This window comes from Vombatus ursinus, unplaced genomic scaffold (assembly GCF_900497805.2).
Source record: "Vombatus ursinus unplaced genomic scaffold, bare-nosed wombat genome assembly UNPS02006874.1, whole genome shotgun sequence".
Lineage (NCBI taxonomy): Eukaryota > Metazoa > Chordata > Mammalia > Diprotodontia > Vombatidae > Vombatus > Vombatus ursinus.
Genome location: NW_020946652.1, coordinates 837656 through 858695, shown reverse-complemented (window position 1 = coordinate 858695; position 21040 = coordinate 837656). Strand labels below are relative to the sequence as shown.

Here is a 21040-nt window from a genome sequence, read left to right as displayed (position 1 = left end):
AGGAAGAATGGAAAGGGAGCAAATATTTATTAAGCTCCTACTATGTGCCAGGCACTATGCTAAGTGCTTTACAAACATTACATCACTTGATCCTCACAAAAAACCCTGTGAGGGAGTTGCTATTATGATCCTGATTTATTGAGGAAATAGGCAGAGGGTAAATATAAGAACAACGTTAAGAAGAAGGATTCGCCAGGTATCGTAGAAAGGTATCAGATTTGACATCAGAAGCCAGGCACAGATCCTGCCTGGCCTGATCAGTTATTAGTTGGGTTAGGCAACTCATCAACTGAGCCTCAGTACCATCACCTATGAGAAGGAAGGAATCTACCTCTGCCTACCTCACAGAACCCAGTGAACCAAAGGGTTTGATTCGGCCTCTCCCATTTACCAGCTCTGTGAGCCTTGGCAAATCATTTCAAGTCTCCAGGCCTCAGATCGATTGTTGGCAGAACAGAGAGGGTGCAAGTCTCTACGGTCCCTTACAGCTCTCCACGTATGTTATCATAAATGATTGTGTGAAAGGGCATCATTGACGATACGTAATTTAGATCTTTTCAGGCTTACAGAAAATCCTTTTTATGAGCAAAACACCTATGGAGACTTGAGTAACAATGACAATCATAAGCCAAAGAGAGGTAACTTTGATTAGAAATTGCTCTGATGGATTGAGGGAAAAGTCACACGCACGTGCATACGCGCACACGCACACACACACACATACACAAATACACACTGCATGAAGAGAATAGTCAACTGAGAGTCAGGACAGTTAGGGGCTAGTGCACACTGTACTATTAACTAGCCTTGGCTAGCTTAGCCAAGGAAATCATAATAGAAATGTGATGTTATATTCATATGGAAATCTATCACCTGAAAAATGCCTTACGAACAATATTATATTTGGTCCTCACACCAATTCTGGGAGGCAAATGGTACCAGTTTTATCATTATCCTCATTTTTTTAGATGAGATTCAGAGGGATTCAGTGACTTTTCCAAGATAGGCAGCTAAGTGGTGCCTCAGTGCATTGAGCACTAGGTCTAGGAGTCAAGAAGACCTGAGTTCAAATACAGGCTCAGACACTTACTGCATAACCCTGCACAAGTCACTTAATCTTGATTTGCCTCAATTTCCTCAAATGTAAAATGAAGATAGTAATAACACCTATTTCCTAGGGTTGTTGTGAGAATCAAACAAGATAATAATTGGAAAGTGCTCCGCACTGTGCCTGACACCTAGTGAGCCCTCTATAAACGCTAGCTATTTTTCTACTATTATGGCTACTACTACTATTTATTATCACTATTATGCTATTAAAGGGAGGAGATGAAACTTCTAATTGGAGCTTAGGCCTGCAAGTCTAGTGTTCTTCCCAGAATGTCATGATGCTGTGGTGAATGTCTTGACTTCTCCTAGCCTCAATGTCACATTCTGAAAAAATGGAGAGTATAGGAAGTTGTACCAGATCTGTCTTTAATCTATATCTATGAGCCTGACTTAATGGTGACAGCAGGGACATGGTCTGGATTGTTAATACTTGCCAAAGATAGTGGTACGTAATGAGGCAGTGAAAAGGTGGACCAGGATGATTATAATGACTTTTTCTCATTCAAACATGAATTAACTCCCAAATTTTATAATAATGATAATAATAACAATCCAGGTAAGACACAGAGACGATCTGGAGTTGTTATGGCATCCGGCAAAGGAAAGAAGTTAAAGAAATATGGAGAATACAGAATAAAGACAGACAGAGGAAGGTTGGTACTGTGAAAACTCAATTCCAGGTCAGAAGACCAGGGCTCTTGGCTCTGCCACCGACATATGTGACCTTGCATAAACTATTTCTTGGTTCTGGACCTCAGTTTACTCCTCAAGATCCCTGTCAGCCCTCAAGCTATGATATGACAACCAGCAAAAGTCAGATAAGCATCTTTTACCAGGTATAACAAAATGAATATCTAAAATTTACCAATCCAGGAATGAGCAGGCATGAAGCACTCAGGATATAAAGGGAAAGAAACTGACAGAGACCAGGAAGGAAGAATGAAGGTGATAGCATTTGTTATGAAAATGGGGGCCATTTATGTGAGAAGCCCCAGTCCCATCCTCCCACCTGCTACACAGACCACACACACACACACACACACACACACACACACACTTTTAATATACTGTAAAATGGCTTAAGAGTCCTGGTTATGAGCTGTATTGAAGGCTGCCTTTCAGGTCAGTGAAATGTTTGCAAAGTGCTTTGAATTTCTCTCTTCCTAACCTTCCCAAAAGCTCTGGTTTGGTTATGATTATCATATCTAAGGAAATGGAGTAGTGTGGGGGATTTCTACTAGGATTTTCATGAAGGGCCCAATCCAGGTGTATGAAATAATTAGGAAGGCCATGGGCACATTTGCATATATTTGCATGTGCTTTAAATATGCCAGCATCACAGGGCAGACTATTTTTAGTCTTTTCTGTGATGTCTACACTATCCCCCTGACCTGGTCCCCAACCCTTTGCTCTCTACCTTCTCACTTCCAGCCACTCACTACCACTGGCTCAGATCCCCTGGGCAGAAGGGGTAAGCAGCAAGGAGGCTAGGTCAAGGGTGAAGCCGTTGGCAGGGCAGCCAGGGAGTTCTCATTGGAGCTAAGTGCATCAGTCAGGGTCAGGCAGAAAGGTCCCAGTAGAGGCAGGGACAGAATGCAGAAGTCTTGAGAGGAAACCACCAGTCTCCCTCCTCTCCCTCCCCCTTGACAACAGTGCTGACTGCACAGCAAAAGAGGAGGCATCCTGCCCCAAAGATTATTACAACTAAAAACAGGGTGGGGTACCCAAAATCCGCCATCACAATCGGCGGGCAACGGGACACCGGACCCACAACTAAGGTTGGAAAGAAATGCTGATTTCTTCTTCTAACTCGTTTTATTAGGCCAACTTGCAATAAAATCAGAGACATTTATTGGTTTACTGACTTAGCAGCCCCCGTGTCTGGCCATGCCAAAAACTGAAGAGGAGTGCCGTAGTCAAATGTTCCCGTAACCATTAATTTGGGGGATATAAAAGTTGCCATGAGAGCTGCCGCAAATGAGTACAGAGGGAAAAAAATCAAAGAGGATTTTATGTGCTCATTAATTGTAATATTACGATTGTTGTCATTATATAACACGGGAGCATATGGGGAACATTAACATTTTTTCTTTCAAAAACATCTCAGGCCAAGACTGGGTTGGACCAGTGGCCTCCTCAAATCATAACCAATTGTGCTGTGAGGTTCTCAGGCCTGCCTTGATTAAACACAGCAGCGCGCCAAGGCATGAGGGATGACTCTCCTTTTTTGTAAAGGGAGGTAGAGGAGAGTAATTGCCAGATGTTTGCAATTTGAGCTAAAAAAAGATGGCTGCTATCCATTCCTGAGGATGATGATTTTTTTTTTTAATCTTTCTACCCAAGCTATTGTGGTTCATAAAAATAGGCCACTGCACCAATGAGTCACCATTTCAAACCTTGAAATAATGGAAGAGGGTGAAAAAATGTCATTTTTATATATGTGCATTTAAATATACATGTGTGTAAATGGGAAATTAATTACATGGCAAGGCAAGACTGTTAGGTATCACACGACCTTAACCAAATGCCCATGTAATTACAAAGTCAAGCAAAGGATAAGCTTGCCTGCCTGTAGGAGAGTAAGGAAAGCCTTCCAGGAGCAGCCCAGCCAAGAAGCAAGCGATGGTGGTGGCTGAAGATCCCAGCAGCCCCAGAAGTTCCATGGATGCCATTCATAGAGGCACAGAAGTGGTAGGGAAGAGAAAGGGCTGCACGTAGAGTCCAGAGTTAGAATCCTTCCAGATGGTTTCTGGCTGGGTGGCAATAGGCAAGTCACTGAGCCTCTCTCAGTTTCCCAATCTCTAAAAGGAAGATAAAAATAGCCCCTACCTCCCAGAGTTATGGGGACAACCAAATAAGATAATACGGATAAAGTCAAGGTCATTTAGTAAGTGCCTACTATGTAGCAAGAACTATATTAAGCACTGGGGATACAAAGAATGGCAAAAGTCAGTTTCTGCTCCCGAGAAGGTCGTAGTCCAATGGGGAGACAACATGCAAACAACTCTGTACAAAGAAATTATATGCAGGGTGACTTGAAGACGGGCAACAGAAGGACTTAAGGGGAATTGACTTCTTGTAGACTGTGAGATTTTAGCTGAAACCTGAAGGAAGTCAGGAAGCAAAGATGAGGAGAGAGAGAGATTGAGGAACAGGAAACAGACAAAGAGAATGCCTGGAGTTGAGAGAGAGACTGTTTTCTGGGAGGGACACCAGGAGGCCGTTGTCACTGGCCTGAAGAGGACACAGGAGTGAATAAAATGAAAGAAGACTGGAAAGGTAGGGAAAAGCCAGGTTACTAAGGGTCTTAAAAGCCAAACAGAGGATTTTCTACAAGATCCTGGAGATAATAAGAGCCACTGGAGTTTGCTGAATAGGGAGGTGACATGGTCAGACCTTAGTCTAAGAAGATCTCTTTGACAACTGAATGCAAGACAGACCATAATGGAGAGATACATGAGGCAGAGAAGTCAACCAGAAGGCAATTTCAAAAGTCAGGAAGGAGGTAATGAGGGCAGGGGCAGTGGCAGAGGAAAGATGTTCTGAAAGGTAGAATTGACGAGACTAAAGAAATGATTGGATATGGGAGCAGGGCAGGAAAAGTTGAGAGAGATTAAGAAGTCAAGGATGACACGTTGGTTTAGGTGATTGGCAGGATGGTGATACCTGTGACAATCATAGGCAAGTTAGGAAGAGGTAAGGATAGTGATTTAAGTTTTGGCCATGTTGAGCTGAGGATGCCTGTGGAGCACACAGTTTGAGATGTCCATGAGGTAGCTGGATATGTGAAACTGTAAGTCAGGAGAAAGGTTAGAGCTGGATAAACAGATCTGAGAATCATCAGAATAAAGCGGGAAGCTGATGAGATCAGCAATAACAATAATATAGAAGGAGAAGAGAAGAGGGGCTTGGGATAGAGCCTTGGGAAACACCCAAATAAACGTCTGTTCCTCATCATCGTGGAGAGCTTAGTTAATACCATCTAAGGTCACCCATTGACTAGAATCAGCATTTGAAAAGTAACAGAAGGGCAAAAAATTTCACCAAGAGTCTCTCTCTTTGACTTTCTTTCTATTTGAGTTTAATCAACACCATCATCCAAACCAAAGAACTGAAATGACAGAAATCATTTTTCGTTTGTTTGTTTGTTTTTTCTTGTTTTGTTTTTGTGGTAACTATATTCACTTACATTATTTTAGGCTTGGTACATACTGTTTTCCTACTCCTATTAATTTCACTTTTTCAAATCCCATCTCTACTACTTGTTACCCGTATGGCCTCAGGAAACACACAATCACCCTAAGCCTCAGTTTCCTCACATTATAAAATAACTCCTTTTGTAAATGGACAGGAACAGCCTCTGGCATCACCTTCAACTCTAGACTATGCATCTATAAACATCTCAATGCTTTTTTGAATTCATCACATACATTATTTATTACAGCACAGTAATATTTAATTACTATTCATGTACCATGATTTGTTTAGCCACTTGCCAATCAATGGACATCCAATTTGTTTCCAGTTTTTGGCTACACCGAAAAAAAATATATTAGTATAAATAAGTGGTATATAGGGGCCTTTTCTTTCTATCCTTGACTTCCTTGAATAGGGATTGTTCCAGGCATTGTCTTTCTATCCCCAGAACCAAGAACAAAATGCCTGGCACATACTATGGTAATAACATGCTAACTGATTGGCAGATGATTATATGCTTTCTGTTTATGGGAGGAAGAAGGACTATATTGAAAAATGAAGGAGATAGAAAAACAAATTATCATTTTTTATTTGAAAAAGATAAAAATTGATGAAAATACTACTTTCAAAAGAAATGTCAAAAGTTGATCTTGAAAAAAAATTGTGTGTTTGGCATTTACACATGTGTTTGTGTATATGTGTGTCCTCTTCAAGATAATTCAGATGCCTTGGTGCTTGTTGGGGGAAGAGATGCTCTACTTCATAAACTAATGCTGTCATTTGTATGCTGTAGGAGGACACACAGAATGGCCACATGACAAGAGCTCATGTGAAAGTACAAGATAATCCCACTTCCTCCCTGAAACTTTCTCTGACCACCACAGGCCTAAGGGAGCATGCTCTTCTCTGCCATCCCATGGTGCTGACTTCAGGGACTCATCCATCACCCCTAATGACTAGGGTTAGAGACAAATCATCTTAAACATCTTTGGTGTTTAAGCAGAAAGTAAAATCTTTTCATTGTTGGGTTCTGCTCAATGACAAAGCCACAGCCTTGGACACAATTGTTGTGTCTGATAAAAACCGTGGATGGATTGACTTGAGGTGCTAATAGACAAGGAGCTCATGCCCTTGAAGGCAGAAAAAGGTGCGATGAATGGAAGTGGTAGATTGGAATGAGGGGAAGTCGAATAAACCCAAAGTGGAGGCAGAGGCTCCTTTCACTGGGGGCCTTTGGGCAGAAAATGGATGACCATGTGTAAGACAAAATGTGATGATGAAGGTGAGGATGATAGCAACAACATTTATATGGTACTTACTATGTACCAGATACTTTGCTGTGACTTACAATTATAATCTCATTTGATCCTTACAACCACCCTGGGAGGTGGGAGCTATTGGTATCTCCATTTTACAGTGAAAAAAGAGATGAAGTGACTTGCCCACAGTCACACAGCTAGGGTCTAAAGTCAAATTTGAACTCAGAGCTTCCTGCCTCCAAGTCCAACACTCTATCCACTGTGCCACTTAGCTACAGAGTATCATAGGATAGATGTCAGAAAATCTTTTAACTCTGAATTTCTGAGATTTTCTGAAGTTTGGAGACCAAGAAAAGGGACAGTAAGAAAAAGAAAGAGATAAATGAAGGAAGAAAGAGGGAGGGTAAGGGAAGGAGCGAGGAAGGAGGAAGGAAGGAAGGAAGGAAGGATGGATGGATGGATGGATGGAAGGGAGGGAGGAAGGAAGGGAGGGAAGAAGGAAGGAAGGGAGGAAGGAAGGAAGGAAGGAAGGAAGGAAGGAAGGAAGGAAGGAAGGAAGGAAGGAAAGAAGGAAGGAAGGAAGGAAGGAAGGAAGGGAGGAAGGAAGGAAGGAAGGAAGGGAGGAAGGAAGGGAGGGAGGGAGGGAGGGAGGAAAGAAAGAAGGAAGGAAGGAATGAGGGAAGGAAGGAGGGAAGGGAGGGAGGAAGGTAGAGTCATGAAAACATTTTTTATGTTCAGAGGAGAGAACAGGAGGAAGACAGGAAGAAAATACAAACAGGACAGATGCAAAAGCAACACATTGAATTCATTATATACCTTAAAGGAAAAGCAAGCTCTATGTAATAGCAATTAACAATTTCATGTATAATTCCTTTTCTATCCTATTATAAATGTTTATTATCTTTGGCATTTGATAAATTCAAAAATTTTTATTGCAATACTTTATCAATTACAACATATTATACAATATAACATTACACACACATACACACACATCCAAAATGTGGCTCCCAGAGCCAAAAGCCATTCTGGAACACGGGCTCGGACCAGGGCACCCACCTGGCTGCTGCATTTCTCTTGAGGCAGCCAAAGGGCCCATTCTTTGTCTATAATATCACCCTGCTGGCTCATATACATCCTTCCACGGCTGCTGACATTGAGCAAAACACAGGTAATGGCTTTTGATTCTCAAAGATAGCAATTATCCCACCATGCTTCAACAGGTCATTGAACGAAACTCTGTCCCTCAATGATTCCATTACTATTGGTTAAACATTGGTCAAAGAAACAACACTTTTGTGCTGGTTACTCTACCCTGAAGAGTTTCAAGTTACCAACCCAGCTAGCTGTAAGGGGGAGGCATGGACATGCCATCATGGTCAAACCCAACTTTCCTTGCTTCCTATTTTCTCAGAAATTCCCCACTGTGGGAGAAACTTTCCATGTTCTCTGACATTCAGAGAGGGTTTGTTTATCTATTTGTTTAGGTCACAAGTCAGAGCTGAATTTGCATCATTTTGAGGGGTGAGGAGGAAGCAAATTCATACAGACAATACCCTTATTCCCCCTTTTCTCCTCTTAGCAGCCTTTCACATTAACAAATTTGCTGATTGGGGTGTGTGTGTGTGTGTGTGTGTGTGTGTGTGTGTGTGCTAGGAACTTTCTTAATCATTCTTCATAGGGTCATAGATTTATAACAGGAATCTTTGAGGCAATCAAGTCCTACCTCTTTGTTTTACAGATGAGGAAACTGAGACACAAAGAGGCTCCGAGACTTGTCATGCAAGTTTGTTTGAGGAGGAATACAAGCCAAGACCTCAGTGATGGCAAGTTCAAGGCTCTAACCATCATACCACACTGCCTTTCAACGTTGAAAAGACACTTGGAGAGTCAAGGTCATGAAGAGAGAGAGGACAAACACAGCCTCAGTTTCTCTACGGCTCCTCATTGTTATCACAACCTACACTGCTTGGCTTCCTTTTGCTTCCAGGTCTGTTCGAGCCAGACATGACCTTGAGGCCAGACCCCAGAGCACTCTTACTAGTCGGGCCTCCTGACTGCCTCCAGGCTTCCAAAGTCCATGGTATGGTTTGGATGGCTCCTTTAGTCATGATTCCTGAGCAAAGGGAATCATTGGGACCCAGAAGATGGAGAAAGTTCTCAGGGTACAAATGGTGCTAGTCTTTCTGATTCAGGACTTGAGGTAATAGGGAGGCCCTCCTAGCACCTGTGCAGATACTATCAGCAGGGTTACCTCTGAATATAAAGGAGGACAAAGGAACGAATAAATACGCGACAAACGCAGAAGCTCGTCTTTCAGGGTTGTCCTTATCCTCTGGCCTGATTTTTTTTCCTTATTCATTTTTTCTTTTAATGCTGTGCATTTGCCCAAAGGCTCAGGTCCCAAAAATATTTTTATAACTCTAATCACGAATCAACTTATAAATGGTTTACATGTCCTTTCTTTTAGGGTCTGCTGAGTTTTCAAGAGCGCTACCTGAAACTGAGAACAAAATGGCCTTGTGATGCTGAAGCCTGGGCATGGCTGAGGCATTCGAGAAGAATCCTTCTCTCATTTTTATTCTCTTTCTTCCTTCACTCTCCTCATCCACATTAAATTTTCTTTGAAAAAAAAAAAATCCTGGGAACAAAATTACAAACCATTGGCACCATCACAATTTGTTTAGGAATAAAAGCACATGCAGAAAAGCAGGGAAAGTGAAGACTGGCAGAGGAGTTGCCAAACTCTCCCATGCTGCCCATGCAATGGAATGTGCCAGTCACTGAAGCCATTACAGGAGACCCATAACACGAAAGGGGCCAGGAGGGATCTCACAGAACAATTCCTTTCAATGACAGCGAGCTAACATTTCTATTGCCTTCTTTGAGGCTTCCCTCCATTTCCTAGGAACTCTCCCCTAAGAAACGTCCAAAGAAATCCCCGACTCTTGCTCAGCAATATACCATAAAGCTGGTATAGGAAAGAATTCTTAGTTGCTGCCATTTTACTTTGGGTGAATGGAGACCCAGAGAGGAAACATTTAACTCCACGTCGATTTCCAGTTTAGAGTCCGCCCTGCCAGAGTAGCGCATGTGTCTTTGCAACCCCAGCGCCAAGAGCAGCTTCTAAAATCAGCAAGCACTGATCAAATGCTTGGTGATTGAGTGATTGATTGATATGGATGCTGGAACATCACCAAAAGCATAAAGAATTTCAGGAAGTTTTATTAGACAAGTCAGAACCTCATCCAGCATGTCAGAGAAAGCCAGATAAATAAAATGATCATTTCCTTCTTTAACAACGCCATTGTTTTACAAGGTCCCTGAAACACACATACGCACGCGCACGTGCACACGCACACACAATTATCAATGTGCTCAATGTGTTTCCCTTGTACTTGTAAAGGGACAAACCAGTCAATATGACAGCTTATTAATATTCCAACTACTATAGTAAAATTATGTTTGTAAATAGTGCACATCCCATAGAAACACACATAGATTAATGGGTTGAAATCACTTCTTGTGTGACTACATAGGACTTTCAGTGCCAGGATTCCTCAGGATGACTTCATCATAGTGACATTCAAGTTGGCCCTAGTCAGTAGGAAAAAGAATGAGCTTTTGCCATTCAGGGTGAAGGATCCATCCAACAATCATTCCCATGCCATTCATTACTGTAGCTCCCAGATGTTGGCAGGAAGCTAGATGAGTGAAACACGTACACAGGAAAAAAGTAAATTGAACAGAATCAAGTCTGAGATTGTTGATCACTCCATCTATCCTCATCCCATGGCAAAGGAAATGTTGGGTTCACCTCTTGGCTAACATGGATTCCTAATTCTGTTATCTAGGCAATACCAAAATTTTCTCAAACGGCCCATCCTTCTCTGGCCACAACCCAAATCCATGCAACTAGGCACTCCCTACCTAACATATTTGTTGTTCAGTTATAACCAACTCTTTGTGAGTCCATTTGGGGTTTTCTTAGCAAAAACACTGGAGTGGTTTGCCATTTCCTTCTCCAGCTCATATTACAGATGAGGAAACTGAGGCAAACAGGGTGAAGTGAAGAGCTAAACAAGAAACAAAAAATCAGAAAGGAAATGGAAAAGGAATTCATCTTGCTGTGATCATCATCTCTGGGATGTGTTGTAATGTTAGTATTATGGAAGGGTGGATGGGTGTGGTTTTAGATATTGTAGGTTCAGATCTTGGCTCTGTTTATCAACTAAGTGACCTCAAGCAATTCACTTGACATTTTTGAGCCTGTTTCCTCATTTACAAAATGAAGAGGCTGGACTGGATAGGTGAGAGGTGTATCATAATTAAGTTCACAGGAGCTCACTGACAGAAAGCTGAACATAAGAAGTTGAGTTTTAGCAGCCACAGAAAGTCTTGCAGTTTCTAAGGGATTGGGGGAAAGGGAAATGGAGGGGGGCGCTGCTATTGGTGATGCCTAAAGGGGCATACACATTAATGACAATATGGCTCTTTGGAAGTCCTGTCGTCTTTCTCGTTTTATTCTGTAGTTGGGAAAACAGGGCATGGAACTGAGTGGTTCACCCTTAAAATGGTTGTGTGAATAGAGACAACTTTCACCCTGGAGAAACAGATTTCAAACAAAGAAGAAGAAAGGAAAACATCATAGAATCAGGAGAATTCACTTGCCCCACCTCGTGCCCAGACACTGAGAAGTGTCTACAGTTGACTAAGGAATGTCACCTCTGAATATGAAGCACACACACACTACCTTCAGAACGTGGTCCATTATTCTTAGGGGACCCAACCACGCTTCACATTCCATTCCAACCTTCTTCCCTACAGCAGCCTATAACCTCACCCCTTTCCCAGAAACCGATACTGATGGGGTATGGGCCCAAGCCAAGATCTCATCAAGACCACCATTGTTCCTGAATAGGTTTTGTCAATCAATGATTCTGCTTGCCATCCCCTAGTCATAGAAGTCTTGACTCTTCTTGAAGGCAGAAACTGTCTGGTTTTTATCTAGCACAGCACTAGGCACATAGTAAGTGTTTTAACATAGTGGTTTTTTTTTGCGCATTCATTCATTGTTTTGCTCCTACTTCAGGTAATTTTATATAGAGGGAAACCTGAATCCAATCCTTGGAGGCTGTTACTTGTGCTTTACTAGATCCAAAGGACAGTTCTGGGAAGAATGTGCATAATAAACCACAGAGATGTTTTCATCTATAAATAAACAAATAAATAAATAAAGGGGCTAGTATCTCGAAAACGATTAAAAGAAAAAACTATCAAAAAAGGCACTGATCCTAATTGGAAGGCAAATAAAAAGAGAGGAAATAAAAAAGCTATTCCTTATTTGGAGCTTACCAAAAAATAATAATAACCTTAATAGGCTATTGTGACTAGCCCTGTGGTTTATCAAAGGAAATTATACTATAAGGCCTCACTTAAATACATGTTGGCAAAGAGGAATTGTGGGTCCTTTTTACTTTCACAGTCAGAGAGAGTAAGCAGGAAAGGCCCACACAGAATCGGAGGTAAAAAATTGGGATTGCCTGCTCTGAGGTACCAACAGCCAAGCAGATGGTGGCTGGCCCACATCTACACGAGGGGCCAGCCAGAAGGCCATGAATGCACACACAGGCCAGCATGATGGACGCTCTGGGTCTCAGAAGTCAGTAGGTCCATTCCAGGGGATGACATGTTTGTGGGCACACATGTGCATGGGTATTATTTTTTTTTCAATCTTCACTTGGCTACTCAAACCACAAAACTGGATTCACACATTACTTTCCCAACTTACTGAGCTTCTAAATCTTCCCAGATGATGAGTGCTACTAAATAAATCATTTCAAAACAAAGGAAAATTGCCAAAATGAGCCTATCAACGAAGGGTATTCTGTGTTTGTTTTCCCTTTGATGTAATCCTCTTCTGAGGTTTTGTTTTAGTGCTAAAGGCACTCTTGGGTTCTCCAAAGTGATCCCAAGAGAATTCATGCTGGGATAGGCCTGCCCAACTAGGAAGTCTTTGAGGATGGGCACAGGCTGTCTAAAAGGTGACATTGATTCAACTAGCTTTTGCAAAGGAAAAGGAAAAAAAAAAAACAAAAAAAACAAAAAATAGCCCATCAGTCCTGCGAGATGCTGGGGGATGGCCAAATTCAGTAGCCAACTTGTTACCTTGAAATATGACCTGAAAATGCTGGTGCCCCTTCTGCTGCATTGTGAATGAGGTATATTTGGTTCGGGGTTCCTCATTCTGGAAATATGCCAAAGGTGAAAAAGCAAAGACTAAAATCTAAAAGGCCAGTAAGGAAGAAGCTGTATCCTCAGAGGCCAATGATGGACTTAGGGTCTTTCACATGTAACCACTGAGCCCCAAGAGGTAACCGTACAGAAATCAGTGTCTTTGAGTTAGACTGGTGGGTTCCGCAGGGTATTCAACAAGGTTGGTATGGACAAAAGTTAGCTCCCAAAGGCTGTCCCCCATGCCTGGAATGTTCTCCCTCTTCCCATGGACTCAATTCCCAGGGCTCTTCGCTTCCTTCAACACCCTGCCCAAACACCATTCCACTAGAGCTTTCTTTATTCACTCAGTTGCCAGGGCCTAATTACTTTGTTCTTATTTTCTGTTTACTTCTATGCATTCCTGTTTTTCCCCAAAGGAATGCAAAATTCTGAAGGGCACAGACTGATTCTATTCTGTGTTTTATGCCCACAGGTGTCTCTGCAATTAAGTGTGAGCCCCTAGCTCGAAGGAGCAATCTCTTGTCTTTATTTGTATCCCTGGCACTTCATTCACTGTTTGGCACATAGTAGGTGCTTTAAATGTTTACAAATCAACTGCCATAGCCCCCAGCACAGGTGCTAGCAAATAGTAGGTGTCAGATATCCGATAAATACTCACTGAATTAAAGTCTCCAAAGAAAGTGTGAAGTACAAAGCCATTCCAAAAGATAAAACTCACATTTTACCCTGAATATTAATAGCTAATATTTATATAGTGCTTTACTGTTTGCAAAGCACTTTACATATGCTTCTGAATCCTGTGAGGCAGGTGCTATATTATCCCCCTTTTACATATGGAAAAAAAAAAAAAAAGCTGAGTTTGGTTAAGTGACTTACCCAAGGTCAGGAGGCTTGTAAGTGTCAGAAGGATTAGAACTCAGGTCTTCCTTATTCCAAATCCAGAGATCTAACCACTGTACCACCAAGCTGCCTAGACTATCCATTCCTGCCCCAATATATTTAAAAGAAGTAAGATATTTCTTACAAGAGCTATGAGTTTTGTTCTTCTTTCCCCCACCCTTTGGGGAGAGTGGGGGTGGGAGGGGGAAGAAAAATACTTGATAATATAAAAAAAATTAAAATAAAACCTTGTGAGTTAGAAATGAAAGAAATAGCACTCTCATCTCCCATAATTCTTCTCCTTCAGCTCATCACCATCATCGCCACTGGCATCATAGTCTCCAGACATTGACTACACACTTATTATATGTTAGCCACTGGGCTAAGGTTTACAAAATCCTGGTACACACGTGATATTTCTCTTGACTAGCTTCTCAGCGCCACAATCCCACAATGGCATCCTGCAGCCAACTGAAACATGGGGCTATGGTACCCCAAGAGGAGAAACCTGGAAGTATACCCCAAAGAGCAAAAATGAGAAGGAATGTGCCTCTGGGCTCCCTCTCCTTTTCTGGATGAGGATGATTCTCATGACCCCTTTTCTCTATACCAATGATGGAAAGGAAAAGGCTTCAGGAAAACTTGGACTAATCCTGCAGGTGGGGTCTCTTTAAGAACCAATCAGGTCACGGCCACACCAGAGCTTAGAAAGGACACCATCAGCAAAGTGGGAGAGCTACCAGAAGCTTATTAGTTCTTTTCTCAGAGACATTCCGGGATGTTCTGGCCATTGGCCCTGAGGAAATGGGACGTCGCCATGCCGAAGCCCAAGGATGCCAGCTCACTGTTACTCTTGGGTGCCCCGAGTCCCATTTCTCCAGTCCCCAACTGCTTCAGTCCCCAGACAAGCTCCAGAAGCCTGCCTCGGAAGCTGGGCACTGGGCCCATGACATCAGCCTTCAAAACAAACAAACTCATAAAGAGTTTACTGCCGGGAAGGAGCTCGGTCTGAAATCCATCACAGAGTAACCGGCCAGCACAGCTCCCGAGCTCGCCACTGGGCTGAGCCCAAGGAGGAAAGGGGGATAAATGAGATTGAGAAAACACATTCAAGAGAGATGACTAAGAGCTCTGCTCCACACCGAGAGCCATAAATGCGCCGAACGGTCTCTCAGGCGAGATTGCCACAACAACAACACTGAGGTCATTGGAGAAACAATTAGAGGGACTCGTGGAGGGAATGAGTCAATAAAAAGGGAACGGAGTGTGATGGGCTACAGAATCGTTGACTGTCCCTTCCCTCCCGGATCCCAGAAGTCTCATGTTCTGATGCTCAGATATTAGACGCCGCAGTACCAAGGTTCTGGCGGAGAGGCTGACACCGACTGGCGGGCAGGCGGCAGCTGGGCGGTCCAATACCTCAGCCTGTTTTGTGTCCTAGGCAGGGTGGACATGGGAGTGAGGGACATGATTGGGGTGAGTGGGGGGGGGAGTTGTCTAATGCTGAAGTGCACAGAGACCCTCAAACTCAAATCCCTGTAAACTGCTGGCACCACCATCGAATCGCTAGAGCATCTGGGGAACTGGCCTCGCTGGGATGATGAGCTCCTCTGTAGGAGTTCTCATTGCAAGAGAGCCTTAAGGGGTGAGAGGAGAGAGAGAAAGGGGAGGCCTGGAAACCAAAGGAGGACACGTCTTTAAAGGCTTCTTCTTACCTATACTTATAGCAAAGAAGTCTCAGGGAGGGAAACAAAAGAGACTGCCCTTCCTTGGTGGACTCAGGATTAAGGATGGCATCATCTGGGAGTCAAAGCACAAATTAAATCTCAACCCATAACCCCCTGGTCTGGCTTGGGCTTATAGATCTGTATAGATCTTATGGATTCTTCCATGGAAGGAAGCAAAAATCCTAAAATATAAGTATTTCCTTTTGAAAAGTACAGAAAAAGGATTTATAGAACTTTTTTTTTATTATTTGCTGATGACATGATGGTTTGCTTAATGTAGTATTCAAGACAGTGAAGGTAAAAAACAGACAAAAGAAAAAACCAAAAACAAAAAACAGTAACTTCAGAAAGTAGCAGAATATGAAATCAACCCATAAGAGTCATCAAACTTCATGTATATTACTAACAAAACCCAGCAAGAGAACACAGAAAAAGAAATTTCATTAAAAATAAAACCAAAATGTCTAAAATCTCTAGGAGTCAGCCAACCAAGATTCACTCAGGACTAATATGAATCCAACTATAAAACATTTTTAATAGAAGAAAAGGAAGACAAACAGAAAGCTACTCAAAGTTCACAGCTGGAGCCAAGTTAAAATAATGGAAATGATGAAACTAGCTTAATTAATCCACAGAGTTGGTGCCATTTCAATCCGACATCCAAGGGTCACTATATTGAGCTGGATAAAATAATAACTAAAATCATCTGGGAGACCAAAAGGTAAAGAATGTCAAGGGAACAAATTTTAAATAAATAAATGAATGAATGAATGAATGAATGAATGAATGAATGAATAAATAAATAAATAAATAAATAAGAGGAATTCAAGGGGCCCAGCACAGCCAGATTTCAAACCGTACAAGAAACAAGTAATGTTCAAAAATATTTAGTTCTGAATAAAAGAAGAAGAAAAAAAAAGTCAATGAATCCCAAGATTGCTGTGAGGTAAAAAATGAGATATTTATAATGGACTTTAAAAATTTTAATGTGTGATCAAAGTAATAGCTATTATTATTCAAAAATGTTGGGAAAATTGGAAAGCAGTTTTGCCTAAGTTAGATTTAGACTAATACCTTATACCATATCCCACATTCCACAATAAATTTCAAATGACTACATTGTGGTTTATAAATGAAATATAATATTGGGCTATAAAAATGGGATTTCAGGAAAAACAAAACTGTGGAAGAATTGTATAAAATGCTGAAGTGAAGTAAGTAGAAGTAAAACCATGATTATGTATTACTATGAAAAAATATAAAGGTACACTGTGCTGAAGGCTTCAGAACTCTTCATTAGTGCAGTGAGCAGTGGGGACCTGAGAGAATTAAGAGTGAAACAGGCCTCTCACCCATCAGTCAAGAGATGGTAGACACCCAATGTGGAATGTGGAGTCATCTTCAGACACAGCCAATGTACTGATTTGTTTGACTTTATCAGATTGATTTGTAGCAAGAGAAGGTTTTGTTTTATGTGTAGGGAAGGGAGTGGTTAGTCACTGGAAAATTAACTGTGGGCTTCTTAGATAAGGGGTGTGTGTGTGTGTGTGTAAAGAAAACAGTAGAAGCAGCTAGGTCTAGCGGTAGGCAGAAGACAGGGAGAGGAGAGTTCTCCTGAAGCAGATGAGTAAATAATTGCCAACTCCAATTTACAAATGAAGAAATTGAGTCTTAGCTGGGGACGGAGACTTACAAAATCAAAGAATTCCAGGCTGGGAGAGAACTTAGAAATCACTGAGTCTACTAGCCCGTTTTATAGATGAAGATACCGAAGGATAAAGAAGTGACATGATTGGCCAACATCACATAGCTGAATGAGTAGGGACTTCCGCTCTGATCTTCTGACAGGCCTCTTAATCATCTACTCACCCACGCCCATCCAAAAAGAGTCATTTCTGCATATGTATGGTTAAAGTCCAAATGAGGGGATGGGGACATGAGTCTGGAAGAGGAATGCCATGCTAGGACTCAAGGACACTTGAGGACCTGTGGAAGTAGAAATGGCCAGATCACCGCAGTGGACACTGCTGTGGCCCTCTCTAGTCACAAAGCATTTGACAGAGCTTATCTCATGTCATCCTCAAGTTAATTTACCAAGTCTTTATTGAGCCCTGACTATAGGTCAGCAGCACAGAGAGTTCAAAACAAGGTGGAACAACCCAGCCCCCATGGAGCTTTCATCCTCAAAATGCCCCTGTCAGGTGGGGGCCACTGCTATTATTATTTCCTTTATTCACGTAAGGAAACTGAACCTCGCGAACAGCTCAATGACTTGCCATCACCACAAATGTACTAAATCAAATGCAAATGTCAAAAGTGCACTGGAAAACTAAGTTTTATTCTAATCACTGTACCACACTGCCTCACAAAGGAGTCCATTGCCATCCAGCACACACCACCACATGTCACACAGACCTCCACTGCCTCCTTTCAGGGGTGCCGAAGGCAAACCCCACTTCTTACCTTCAGCCCCAGGCGGCTTGTAGGGATTGTATTTGGGCTTGGGGGCGACCACTGGAGCAAACTTCTTGGGTGTCTGCTGCATGGACACAGAGATACTGGGCGTCCCAAATGAGTGTGTTGTCTCCATCCGAGCAGGGGCATGACCAAGGGATTCACTGGTGCTCTTGGGGGGCAGCCACGAAGGGTGAGACATGATGGAGTACTGAAGGGAAGAGAACAAACATGGTCACGTTTGAAAGGATCCAACCAAAGAGCATTTAAAAAGCAGCAACAACTCTGGGCAAGGGATTGTGTTTGGTACCCACACCTGTACCAATCTCTATATGCATGTATGTATGTATGTATGTATCTTTTTCTTTCTCTTCTTCCTTCTCTCTCGCTCTCTTATATGCATATATCTCTCTATATATACATGACTTCATATACATATATGGAGAGATATATAGACACACAAACACATACACATTTATTTACTTATTTCTGTATATAGATAGAAGTGTGTGTATACATTGAGAGAGAGAGAGAGAGAGAGGAGACAGAGAGATTTATTGCAACGCTCCAAAAATTCCATCCTGTATGAATACAGATAAGTTACAACACGAGGAAGAAGAAATTACTACCACACTGCAGGGTCACGACAGATGTCTCCCAGACGAGGAGGTACTTGGGCTGAGCCAAACACCTAGGAGGCAAAGGTGAAGGGGGAGCACCATCCATTCATGGGGCACAGCCTGTGAAAATAGGGAACAGGAAATGCCATCTTGTGTATAAAGAAGAATGAAATGGGGGAAGGGGGGGATTTGACCCGGAACAAAGACTGTGCAAAGGGGAGCAATGTGAAATCAGTCTAGAAAGCTAGTCTAGAACCAGATTATAAAGGGATTTAACCTGTATGTTATCCTGAAGCAAATGGGGAGCCGGGGAAGGCGCCACAGAGAAAGAGGAGACAGATTCCTTTTACCATCTCTCCTAACATGTTTTCTTCACACTGATAAAGCTACCTTTGCCGTAAACAAAAGAAGAGTGCCCACCTGGAACTGATGTTCATGGCACAAAGGTACTGCCCAGAAAACACCTGTCTGTGCTACTCTGAGGACTATGCTCTCACTGGTGATTGTCTCAACAAGAACAGTCAAAAGAGGGGCAGCTAGGTGGCACAGCGGATAAAGCTCTGGCTTTGGAGTCAGGAGGACCTGAGTTCAAATTCAGCCTCAGACATTTGACACTTACTAGCTGTGTGACCTTGGGAAAATCATGTAACCCCGACTGCCTCACCAAAAAACAAAAAAATTTAAATTTAAAAAAAAAAAGAACAGTCAAAAGAGTAACAAAGGCCAAGCGGGTGAGATGCATGTCCGGAGGCCCATCCAGTCCAGGCCTTCGGCCCACACTTTCCTGTCCGTACGTAGGCTTCTAAGGAGCACAGAGCCTCCTATGTGAGAACCATGATTCCTCAAAGTCTTGGGTCAAATGAGCTACACTGAGGAGAAGGAAAAAAGTCGTGGGACGATGCCTGTCGTACAGAGCGTCGGTGACTGGACAGCAGCTACCCCAGACCTGGTTCTGAGACAGACACTGCCAGCTGGATGATTAGCCGGACCCAGGATGGACAAAGGGAAGAAAGGGGTACTGGATGGCTTTTAGAAATGTCCAGGCATTCTCTGAATAACCCCTGGCTTCTCCCACAAACAGGTCAGGGGGAAGTTGGTCACACAGCAGACCCAGGCCTTCACACTCATCACCTGCCACCTCCACCCCTTCACCTCCCTGACTTCCTTCAAGAGGCAGCTCCAATCTCATCTCCTACAGCCCCTGCAGACCCCCAACGGCTGCCCCTCGCAGAACACCTTTTGGCCACTCTGTATACATCTTGTATTCACCTAGTTTTAGAACATGAGCTCCTTAAGGCAGGTGACTAACTCATAGGAAGGGCTTAAGAAGTCTTGTTGATTTGAATGTCACCATCTTTAAAATGGCTGTAACAGCAGAATCCTCGAAGGACTGTCACAAGTCTCTACTGAGATAACCTATATAAGGTGCTTTGCAAATGTTAAAGTATAACGTACATATAAATGTCACTTATATAAACACCAGGAAATTATAATGAACCAACAAGTTTTATAAAAATAGATGAGAAAATCCACCTCCCTCCCTTCATTGAGAGGTGGGGGATGGTGAGGATGGGACATTGCATAAAGTGTCAGATATGGTGGCTGCATTGATTAGTTTTGGTGACCTGATTTTTTTAAATCCCTTTCTTTTATTATTATTCTTAGTTACAAGAAATGGCTCACTAAGTAGGGGAGAGGGGAGGAATATATTTGGAAATGAAATTGATATAAAGACAAGAGACAGCGATAAAAACTCATTTATGAAATAATAACAGTTATTATTCTGTAACAGGGTCAGCCATCTCGACAAGGCCAGTCTGAGGCCAGCAGTGACCCAGAATGAAGCAGCCAGCCATTCAGTTCCTGCCCAGCTGGGGACAAAGTATGTCGGGCTTTATGCCGAAGACCTGCCATCAATCCTGATTTCAAGGGTCCTCCAACGGGAGGGTCGGAAATCTCCAAGCATCATCTCCCTGGCACCACCCCTACTTGGCAATTTATTAATTGGACTGAATTAATTGAGAGGGGGGCATGATTGCTTCCAGCTGTCTGTTCAAGCAAAGAGAAGGGTCACTCCAGGAAATCCTCGAACCAACGACTCTTAGAAGGTGCTGCCATTAGTGGGAAATGAGAAGGGTTAAAATGGTGCTTTTTATGAAAAGATGTTTACAGGATCATCTCCCGCCCTGACATTCTCCCCTAAGATGGCAGCCATCAGGTAAGGTAGACAAATCATAATGTTCCATACAGATGCTTGCTATTCTTATTTAGAGAAAGGGGAGAGAGAGGAAAAAGGCAGGGAAATGGTGGCTACCACTAACAGTGCGGAAGGGAGAAGACAAGGGTTTGGACTAGAGTGGGATAGGAACTTTACAAACATTTGCTGGATACGTACTGAATACACAGGCTTGTGTTAGGGGGATAGAAGGTATGGTGATATTAAAGAAATGGTCCCTCCTGTTAAGGATTTCTTAACCAAATAGGAGAGAGGAAAACACATTCATTCTCATTCTCTCTCTCTCTCTCTCTCTCTCTCTCTCTCTCTCTCTCTCTCTCT

General features: G+C 42.5%; 1 protein-coding gene across 7 annotated transcripts in view; it reads right to left on the bottom strand.

Moving 5' to 3' along the window:
- LPP (LIM domain containing preferred translocation partner in lipoma) overlaps positions 1 to 21040 on the bottom strand; it is a 692945-nt gene that overhangs the window by 430979 nt on the left and 240926 nt on the right. For all 7 annotated transcript variants that reach the window (XM_027848882.1, XM_027848884.1, XM_027848888.1 and 4 more), the window contains one exon: positions 17873 to 18074. In XM_027848882.1, coding sequence (XP_027704683.1) covers positions 17873 to 18074 — 202 coding nt within the window. The remainder of the gene's footprint in view (positions 1 to 17872; positions 18075 to 21040) is intronic.